The 11,365-nt window shown below is 42.9% G+C and overlaps 1 protein-coding gene across 1 annotated transcript in view; it reads left to right on the forward strand.

Moving 5' to 3' along the window:
* The window catches only part of LOC144504023 (mucin-13-like), a 65,367-nt gene that overhangs the window by 39,537 nt on the left and 14,465 nt on the right, over nucleotides 1-11,365 (forward strand). Inside the window, exons 13-17 of the mRNA XM_078229174.1 lie at nucleotides 145-264; nucleotides 2,771-2,877; nucleotides 4,494-4,552; nucleotides 9,566-9,687; nucleotides 10,575-10,712. Of these exons, the coding sequence (XP_078085300.1) occupies nucleotides 145-264; nucleotides 2,771-2,877; nucleotides 4,494-4,552; nucleotides 9,566-9,687; nucleotides 10,575-10,712 (546 nt within the window). The remainder of the gene's footprint in view (nucleotides 1-144; nucleotides 265-2,770; nucleotides 2,878-4,493; nucleotides 4,553-9,565; nucleotides 9,688-10,574; nucleotides 10,713-11,365) is intronic.

The following is an 11,365-nucleotide window of genomic DNA, read 5'->3' on the forward strand; positions in this document are numbered from 1 at the left end:
GACATATGTGACATTTGAAATGGGTTGAATGTATACTGGTGGAAGACTGCGACTAATTTGTAAAAGATATGCTAATAAATTATTCAGTCTTGTCTAATTATGTATTACCACATTACTTAATCATAATAACTTCTCTTTTCCCAGGTTCAATTTGCTCATCAAATCCCTGTAAAGGCAATGCACGATGTGTGGAGTTGATTAGAAACTATACTTGCGAATGTGAATTTGGTCTTTACTATGATGATGACAAAAGCTGCAAAAAAGGTATGGGTGACATCATTGCTCTTGAAATGATGCAACTACTCATGATATTTATGAAAAATTTTAATATACTGGGTAATCTTTGCAAAACAACATCTAGAATTTCTATATTTTATTTTAAGTATTTGACTACAAATTTACAGTTTATGTATGATAAGAGTGTATTTAATTTCAACTACTTAATAGGGATCTATTGATTAGTCGGACAGAAAGTATGGAATACTTATTTTTCTTTTTCTCCAAAAACATTTAATAAATGAATACTAACAATGGTACGGGATCTAAATAAAGGGAGCAAATAACTAAAAATGCAAACCTTAAAAGCAGGAAAAGGATGAGGCAAACTTAAGTACAGAAACATCCCCCCTCCCCCCAAATTGGATGGACAGCCCCGTTCGCCGTCTACTCTCCCTCTACCACTGTTCCCAATGCACTTTGGCAGTGGGTCCCTCCACCGATCAACCCCCATAGGCCCCCCCTCCCCAATAGGCCCTGCCCCCCCTCTGGCCCCACCCGATGCCCAGTATGCATTGCCAGGTTACCCCTTGGGCAGTGCCAGGATGGCACTGCTAGGGATTGGTATTAGGACCGTTACTTTTATTTTTGTTACACATAAATCACCTGAACTTGGGTGTAGGAAGTAAAATTTTGAACTTGTGGATGATACAAAATTTACTAATGAAATAAAGCGCGAGTAGGATAGCAGCTGACTTCGGGAGAAAATAGACAGAATGGTGAAAGGGATAAACATTTGCAGTTTAGTGAGGATGTGTGTGAAGTGATGAATTTGGCCAGGAACAATGTAAGAGACAGCATAATTTAAATTGTGCTTTTTTTGATGGGGGAAGGGCAACAAGATATGGACCACTAAGGAAGCACATTGATACTTAGCTTTGTAAATAGAGGTATCGAAAACAAAACTAGGAAATTGTACAAAACCTTTACAGATCGCTGGTTAAGCCTCAGCTGGAGTGTTGTGTACAATTCTGGACACCACACTGCAGGAAGGCAGTCAAACCATAGAGATGGCACAGAGGAGGGTTAATGGGTATTTACTTAAAATCCACATTCCAAACATCCTTGCTAAACCACATTTTCCAAAAACATCGATTTTATTAATACGCTCAAACTGAACAAATATACTTAAAATAATGTTAACTTCATCTTATGGGGGCAATTCTCCCAAAAGTGCTGAATTGGTGGGAAAACTGTTCTAGATCATGACAGCTTTTTCAGTGCAACTTCACACTTGAATCTCCGCACTCTGTGCACTGCAGAGGTCACAATCGGGAATCTCATTAAAAACCTGGGGGGCAGGGCCTATTCATGCCAGAGTCTAACAGCTCCGGAACTCTGTGCATGCGCAATGGCCCCGATCTGTCAATCTCCCCATTTGCTGGCCAGCCCGGGACCACCACAGTGCTGCCCCCTCCAGCCCCCCCACAACCCGATCACGGCCCCCACAACAATTCCCAGGCCAGCCCTGACCCCCCATCTGCCCTAGAGTGCTCCAATGTCCAGCCCACCCCCCAACAGTGGCAGCGATCACCAACCCCCCCCCCCCCCCCCCCCGGCAGACCACCACCCCCCCCCCCCCAAATCGTTGGTCTCCCTCCAGCCCAGGCCGATCACCATGCAGAGTGGCAGCGGGACCCCCCACCGATCACCCCTAGGCCCCGCCCACAATAGGCCTTGCCCCCTTGGCACTGCCTGATGCCCACTGCGCAGTGTCAAGGTGCACCCTGGGCATGGGCACTTTGCCCCTTGGGCAGTGCCAGGGGCACAGGCTGGCACTGCCAGGGCATCCATGCCCAGGGGCACCACCCCCTGCCACCTGACTCCCTGGGGGGGGGCCACGATTGCCCCCCCTTCACTCCGCAGGGTCTCCTGCTAGTTCCCCGAATGTGGGAGCTACTCTAAACCCCACCAGAATGAAGTACTCCTAGCGGAGTGGGAGATGCTATCGGGCCTGGCAAGTTCTAAGCCGGGCCCGATAATCACATGCAAAATATATTTAAAATACATTAAAAAGAGATTCAAATTACTTGCCTCTCTTCCCACCGGTTTCCAGCGCAGTCTCGACTGCGACTGTTCTCCAGCTCTGGGAGACGCGCAAGCATTCCTGCGCATACGCGAATCCCGCGAAATGGCCGAAATGTGATTCTCCACACCGGACCCGCCAGAAAAGTTGCGGGTTGCAGTCGGAGAATCGGGCCCTATGTTACTGATCCTTTACACTTTAATTGAATGATCTAGACCAGACAAGGAAGATTTGATCACGATTTTCACTTTGTTCATATGTTTACCTATAGCATTGTTAATTGCAAATCTAGGAAAACAAGAACCTTGTGTTTTAGTGATTTTAGTCACTTATACTTGATTGTACAATTTGAGTACTGTTTAAAATGTAGCATGGGAGACGGCAAAGGACAAAATAAATTGTCATTTATCAATCAATTTGCTGTATTTGAGCAAAATATAATCATTCAATTGCATTTCTAATTTCCAGGCCAGACCTTTGGCGGAGAATTAACCATTCTAATTACATTTGATGAAAGCATGAAGGACACAAAATCTGAAATATTCGCAGAGCTTCGAAGCAACATAACATCCTTTGTAGGTATTGATAGCTGCAAAGAAAAAAATAAAAGAGAAACAAACCATTTTGCAAAACAGAATTAATTTTGGCAAAATGTAATAGGTGACAGGATCGAGCAGAATGTCGAAATTTGAGTGCAGTGCACTGTGAGTGACAGGGTCAAAGTCATACATGTTTCATCAGAAGTAACTCTTCCAATGCAGACAATAAAAATAGAACAAAACTTACTCCAACTTATAAATCAAAGAAAGGATTTAATAAAGAAACATTATTACGCCAAGCTTGGGGCCTCACCCTCCAAGATTCACACAATGCTACACAGGTTCTTATTTATGGTGAGTCAGCTGGTCAGCTGACTATTACATCACCCTGTAATTGGTTCCATGGTTTACTGGGTCAGCTGACCCTTACATCTTGTTCCCATTGGTCACATTACATCCAACACAAAGTTGTCACCGGTTACATCCTAACAATACACACAGCAATTTCCCAAATTTGGCCATACTGTTGTAGTGAAGCAAAGAATAGAAGCTGGGCAGCTTCCACAAGAAGAGAGAGCCTGGGCTGTATTTTATATTGGGCTCCAGGCTGCCTGTGTCAGGAGTAAATGGAGGTTCCAAGCTCACAGCAGCAAAGCTGTATTCCTTGAAGAAACCTCTAATTGGCCATATCTGAGTTTGTTGTCCAATTAAGGATAGTTATATTGGCTCCCAGCCCAACTAGAGGGTCTGCAGTTCCAGAGCCTTTGCATCCTCACAAATGGAGGTGGCCATTGCTGATACAGGTTGTGGGAGAGGGAGTGGGGATGGCAGGGGGATGGCAGGGGGAAGGTGAGGGCAGCTCAATTTGGAAGGGCTTTCGCTGGCTGCACATCTCAACTTAAATAACCAAAATATATAGATCGGTAGGTAATTTTTGCTGAGGGAAAAACACCTCGGCTAGGGATCGTTCTCCAGTTAATTCAAACCCTCCTTGCAGCTCTGGTGGTGCTCTGCCACTTCAACAGCCATCTTATGCAGCAATTTAACGTCCATTTCTCAAAAATAAGTTAGCTCCAGAAGATCCAAACTGACTATCGTTCGTGTTTTAAAAGTTAAGGATACCCCCTGAAAATGTCATCATGTCAAGATCGCAACATCATTCCTCTCACTTCTGAGTATCAGGTGGGTTTGTGGGTTAGTCCCTGATTACTAATCAGATTTAGCTCACTTCTTAATCTAAAGGGTGTGACCCCCGGATATCACGGAATATCTGCACCACAGATTTCATCTCACTAAATTTCCTTGAGTTTCAGGTATTGCAAGTGTAGTTCCTGGATCAAAATACACTGCACAATCTCCCAGGGGTGCAGTTGTGGCATAACACCTGGACTGCCATCATCATATGTCATTTTGTTTACTTAATTAGCCTATGTATTAAATTAACTAAGATGATAGTTTTTGATCTTTTACCAATTGTTTGATCTGGTGTAAGTTATATTTGGATTAAATTAAATTGATGTCTGTGATACAAACCCATAGAAATATTTGAAGCAAAATGCAGCCCTTGATCAGGACTTTACAGGTATAATTCAATTAAAGATCGATTGGCGGTTTATCATGCATGTCATGAAAATATTCTGACTTTTTTGCAGTTTGAAAGGACTTTTGCGCATATTCAAGGCTACCAAACAACTTTAATACTTGATGTTAGGTAAGGAAAAAAAAAATCTTAATTTCATATACCTAAAATCTATGTTGATAATTTGAGATGTTCAGGATCATATGTGCAATATTGCAACAGGACAAACAGAGGGAAAACATCCAAAATGAAGAGAATGACAAATCTAATGAATGGAAGGTCAATTTTACTAGTACTGAATTATATTTCATTAATTTTCAGAATTTTTATGATTTAGTTATGATATATTGCCCGCACAGTTCTTTATTGTACATATACTGCAATTCTGAAACTGTTCGGTGCGATACTACAGGACAAGGCTTAAAGCATTTATAAAAATAACTTTCTACAAGGAGCTGGTGCTTTCATTTCATGCACTTTCAATAGGGGATGTCTTTCGACACCAACCAAGTAAACAAACTCAAATTAACTTAGGGACAAATTAAGAGGGGCAGCTCCCCAAAAGAAAGGGGGAACAGCCCGAACCAAAAACAAAGTCAAAAGGAAACTTAAAACATCAAACCAAAAGGTGATTATCGGGGTCGATAATACACCCCAGCCCCTGCGGTGCCCAACGGTCGCGGAAGGCGTCAACTGCGCCTGTGGACACCGCATGCTCCCTCTCCAGGGACACCTGGCCGCGAATGTAGCCGTGGTAGAGGGGCAGACAGTCGGGATGGACGGCCCCGTCGATCGCCCGCTGCCTGGACCAGGAGCAGGTTCACGAGGAGCACTTTCAATAAGGGACATGTGGTCATTAATTGTGCAATGTAATTGGCAATTAGCATTTAATGTGGGGCACAGTGGTTAGCACTGCTGCCTCACAGCTCCAGGGACCTGGGTTCAATTCCTGGCTTGGGTCACTGTCTGTGTGGAGTTTGCACATTCTCCCTGTGTCTGCGTGGGTTTATTTCAGAAGCTCCGGTTTCCTATCACAGTCCAAATATGTGTGGGTTAGGTTGATTGGCCACGCTAAATTGCCCCTTAGTGTCCTGGGTTATGTAGGTTAGAGGGATTAGCAGGGTAAATACGAAGGGTTATGGGGATAGGGCCTGTGTGAGATTATTGTCAGTGCAGGCTCGATGGGCTGAATGGCCTTCTTCTGCACTGTAGAGTTTCTATGGTTCTATGGTAAAATGTCTCAAGAAACTTCACAGTAGCATAGTTAAACAAAAATTGTTACTAAAATAAAGTAGTATATTAGGAATGGTGACCAAAATTATGATCAAATTGATGATTTGAAAGAAGACCTTCAAGTTAGAGTGGTAGAGAAGGTTCTATTTCCAGAAAGGCAGATTGTGCAGGACAGAATTGGTATTAAATATTTTATAAACGTTTAATTACAGAAATACACATTACAAATACATGCCTTCTAAACTTGCCACCACAGTTCTAGTTTTTCCTAAAAATAGGAGCCCAAGTGAATCTCCAGTTAATGCTCACTGCCTACAAACAGTTAAATACAATTAATTTACATATAATGGAGAGGTAGAAAGGTTTAGGGAGATAGTTCCAGAGGTGGGGCCTGGGTGACTGAAGGCACTGCTGCCAGTGATGTGGTGAAGTGTTTGGGACATGCACCAGAAGTCCAGGTCAGAGAGATGCAGGTTTCTCAAAGAGTTTTAGAGTTTGAGAAATATGCAGAGATAGCGAAAGGCAAGGCCTTGATTGTATTCGAGAGTTCGAGGGACCAGGAGTAAATGTAGCTCAGCTACCTAACTGGTCAAACATGGCTTAACACTTTGGAAAAGTCAATGTTTAGGGGATGTGGAAGGCAGACCAGAAGAACATTAGAATACTTTGGTGACCAAGGTATGAATGAGAGTTCCAGGGGATAGAATACTCTTCACTTACCTGGATGAGTATAATTGTGACAATACTCAAAAAAGTGCAACATCACCCATAACACAGCAACCCACTTAAGCACACCATTCATCACAACAAACATCCACTCATTCTATCACTGGTGCACAGTGGTAGCACTCTGTACCATTTATAAGATGCGCTGCAGCAACTGGCAAAAACTGCTTTAACAGCAAGTTCCAAACACACAAGCTCTGTCACCTCGAAGATCAAGGGTATCAGATACAAGGGGACATCACCAATTGCCAGTTCCCCTCCAAGTCACATATTTCTGACTTGGAACTGTATCCTTGTTCCTTCATTGTTGCTAGGTCAAAGTCCTGGAACTCCCTTTTGAACAATACTGTGGCTGTGCCTAAATTAGATGGACTGTAGTGATTAAAGAAGATACTCCCCACCATCACTTGTACAAGGGCAATTCAGGAGAGACAATAAATGCTGGCCTTGCCAGTGATGCTCACATCCCAAAATTGAATATAGACAACACACAGTGGCCAAAGCCATTGTATATGCTGTTTATGGCTTTGTTTAATCCCATTCTGTTGCAGGGTGAGGAGGAGGAGGGGTAGAAATTTGATTGGAGGGATACTAAAGTAATGTTGTAAAGGCACATATTTGGGAGGTGACAAAACTTAAAAGCTGGAGAGGAAAGGAAGGTAGGAGGTAGATTGTTTGCAAGAACAGAAAGGTTTAAAGGAGACATGCAGTAATTCTGACAGTTTTGAGATTGTGTCGCCAGCATACTTGAAACGTCAGATAGCAAAGAGGCCGGGGAGGAAAGTTGGAATCAGCAATTGACTGAAAATTGGTTCAAGGGTACAAGAGATAAGCCTTTTGGGCAAGATGAGCTCAAAGAGGTTTTGAGAAAGGAAAATAACAGGAAATTTAGGAAGAAGCAGGTTCAGGTCTAAAGCATGACCGAACCTTGGAAAAGCTTTGCCTTTGGGCCTCAGAGAAGGGGGTATGTGGTAGAGTCAGCTGAAAAGGTGTTCAATTTCTGTAAGAAAGAAATCTAAAGTTCCTTCCAGTTGCTTAGTGAAGTTAAAGATAGAGGGCACAGGAGAGAGGAATTTAAGGAGATGGTTGGGAATGTAGAATAGAAATCAGTTACATATGCTTACCAGGATGATCCTGGAATAGCGACGAGTTTTGACACAGGATAGGAAGGCCCATTTAGTCATTGTCTAAACAGATCTGTGGCTAAACTTGTATACCAGATCCTCTCAGGTTTGCGGCTAATTGTCTTAAGGGAGCAGTGGATAGGCTGAGGGAGCTCGGTCTTTTCTCCCTGGAGAGACGTAGGATGAGAGGAGACCTAATAGAGGTATATAAGATGTTGAGAGGCATAGATCGGGTGGACTCTCAGAGGCTTTTTTCCAGGGTGGAAATGGCTGCTACGAGAGGACACAGGTTTAAGGTGCTGGGGGGGTAGGTACAGAGGAAATGTTAGGGGGAAGTTTTTCACACAGAGGGTGGTGGGCGAGTGGAATTGGCTGCCGTCAGTGGTGGTGGAGGCAAACTCAATAGGGTCTTTTAAGAGACTCCTGGATGAGTACATGGGACTTAATAGGATGGAGGGTGAAAGGTAGGCCTAAAAGATAGGGATATGTTCGGCACAACTTGTGGGGCCGAAGGGCCTGTTTTGTGCTGTAGTTATTCTATGTTTCTATACAATGCAAGGGGAGGTGATGGCATAGTGGTAATAGTAATCCTGAGGCCCAAGCTAATGTTCTGTGGGTATGAATTCAAATCCCACCACAGCAGCTAGTGGAGTTTAAGTCCAATTAGTAAAAATCTGGAATTTTAAAAACAGCTAGTTTTGTTAGGAGTGACCAAGAAACTACACTTGTTATCTTGGGTTAATAATCCTCGAGTTTACAGGACACCTCTGGAGAGAGAGAGGGGCAGAAAGACACCTGTTTCTTCTGGCAGTCCAGGCAGCAAGTGTTTGTATTTTAAAATGAAACTGAAACCCATTCATGCCTGCAAACTTAGCTCCTTCTATTAAGAACATGACTCTGCCCCGTCAATCAAATTAATCAAATCTCTACTCTGAATTCCCAGAGGGACTTAAATAAACAAAAGGTCCATTAACTCTACAAAGTAACACAATCCTTAGCTAAAATCTGTTATTAGCCTACATTCTTAGCTTCTGCTGCATGCTTACCAGACAAATCAACTCTTGTAACTGCCTCTTAAAACAACACCACATTGAACACAAAATATAGCAAAATAGCACAGTATCATCACATAATAGAAGCTTTTACAATCTGCAGTTATCTTACTTGAAATTTTACTCTCAAACCCTATTTTCCCCTCTTAATCAACCTTTGTCCTCCTTTGCCTAATACTGAATTTCTCTCAGTCCTCAGGCTTGCTATTTTCTCAAGCAACCGTTGAAACATGTAAAATCCTGAGGAGGCTTGAGGGGATGGATGCTGAAAAGATCTCCCCTGCCCCGCACCGCCTCTTGGGAAGGCTTGGAACTAGGGAACATAGTTTATAGATATGGGTCTCCCATTTAAGACAGAAATTATTTATTTTTCTCTCAGAAGATTGTGAATCTTTGGAACTCTCTTTTTCAGAGAACAGTGGAGGCAGGGCCAATGAATGTTTTTGAGGCAACTGTGGATAGATTCTTGACTAACAAGGAGTCAAAGTTTACAGGGGCTAGGCCAATGTGGAGTTGAGGACATGATCATATCATTCATGATTATTAAAAGGTGGAGCAGGCTTCAGGGGCCAAAGAGATTGCTCCTGCTCCCAATTTGTATGCCTAGCAGACATTCTGGAGGGAAATGCAGAGAAGGACTGTTGCTTGAGGCATTGATGATTGCCTACTATCTTCAGAAAAAGTTGACAGGTGAAGGTGGGAAACTGTGGGTTCATCCAGAGGCAACTTAAGCTTGGTGTACTGACAGGAGAATTGGAAGGCGAAGGAGCAGTTCTGGGTAGTGATTGATGTGAAATCTGCCTAGGGGAGAAATGGAAGTCATCATGGCTGGATGACAACAAAGGAAGGTGACTTGAGAGAAAGTTTCAAGAGAAGAAAGGGAAAAGGGAGACACAAGAAACAGATTCTTAACTGGGTGTTCTAATAGCTCATGTGACTTAGTAACCCCAATTACCATGTAATTGTACACTTGTGCTAATCAATGATACTACTTAACTTTCTAATTTCAGGAAAGGAAGTGTCATCACAACAGTGACACACACATTTACTAGCAATGCCACTGTGAGTGATGAACTCATTAAACGTGTTGTAGCTGATGCTACACAGGGTGATTCGTACTATTCATATGTAGGTAAGTAATGCTATTTTTGCATTTTCTAGCAGAAATGTAGTACTTTGATCCCTTGTTATAAAGCAAAGTTTAGGTGCTTTATAATACTATCCTCTTCCACTGAACCTCTTCAGGGAAGCACCCAAGCATTCATTGTCGAAGGGGGCTGTTCTGGCTTGTACTTTGAAACCCACCTCCATCAGCTGATCTTGTTCAGGGACTGGCTATAGTCCCAACTGTGGCCAATGCTGAAACCTTGTTCTGTTGAGACTGATCAGGTTGGCCAGCAGCTCTCTAAGGCTGGACGTGCTCCCCAGTTGGGGGTGGAAGTCTCACCCTGAGCTAATTGCTGCTACCCCCCAGTGTAAAATGGCTGCAGAGAAGCCAGCTTTCTGGCGGGCGGGCGGTCTCCACACTAACTGTTCAGTTGGGGACTGGAGGGATCGCAGAACAGATGGCGCCTCGTAAAATCCAGCTCGGTGATATTAGTTTAAGTACCTGATGGCAGGAAGAGCTTTAGTGGTGCTAGAAGCTACGAAATCCCAGATGTCTCCCTTTGTAATTACTGAAGGACAACAGAAACACAAGAAATTGCAGCAGTGAAGATTTTCAGCTTTCTAAAAAGTTTCTCCAGTGGTTCTGTTCATCTCCTTGTGATTTCACAATATTGGCCAGCAGTAGCTGAAGCTTCCTGTTACTAAAACCCGTTGGATGATTTAGACTTAAGTATAAAGTTTACAAAACGTTAATGAAAAAGTTAAGATTTATCAGAACCCAAACAAAATTCACAATTAATATGAGATTAAGGCTTTAGGTGACAATCAATGTGCAGTATCCATCCATCAACAAGACATTGAGTGTGCATCAGATGTTTGGAAGCTGATTTCCTATTTTGCTCTTTTTAACAGCTAAGCCTGGATGTCAGGAGAAAAAGTGCGACAAGGGAACGACAGCACATTGTTTTCAGCCACCTTGGGGAATACTGGTTGACTGTATCTGTAAAGTTGGATTTTATAAATTAAATCCAAGTGCAACAACATGCAAAGGTATTTTCATTTAGCACCTGATATTTTATATCTGCACTAAACATGTGGAGCGCTGATCGAATATAATTTTTGTGGGAATGTGGATCACTGAAATCTGTTTGTGCTAATAAGTTTGCAAAATAATATCCTCTTCAAATATAATGTCCCTTTCTTTCACTTAAAAGCAAAAAGAACTCTCCAGGAGAAGAGGGGAAAACTGTTAACAGGATGCCTCTGTGTATCTCTGTATACACCTATTTAAGATTTTTTAAAAATTAATTCGTGGGACATGGGCGTCGCTGGCTGGCCAGCATTTATCGCCCATCCCTAGTTGCCCTTGGAGGGCAGTTGAAAGTCAACCACATTGCTGTGGCTCTGGAATCACATGTAGGCCAGACTGGGTAAGGACAGCAGATTTCCTTCCCTAAAGGACATTAGTGAACCAGATGAGTTTTTCTGACAATCGATGATGGTTTCATGGTCATCGGTAGTTTTGTAATTCTAGATATTTTTAATTGAATTCAAATTCCACCATCTGCCATGGCTGGATTCGAACCCCAGTCCCCAGAACATTTCCTGAGTTTCTGGATTGATAGTCTGGCAATAACGCCACTAAGCCACCGCGTCCCCATAGTAATACCCATAGTAAGATAGTAATGTTTACGCTGGGCATG

Source organism: Mustelus asterias, chromosome 14, assembly GCF_964213995.1.
Source record: "Mustelus asterias chromosome 14, sMusAst1.hap1.1, whole genome shotgun sequence".
Lineage (NCBI taxonomy): Eukaryota > Metazoa > Chordata > Chondrichthyes > Carcharhiniformes > Triakidae > Mustelus > Mustelus asterias.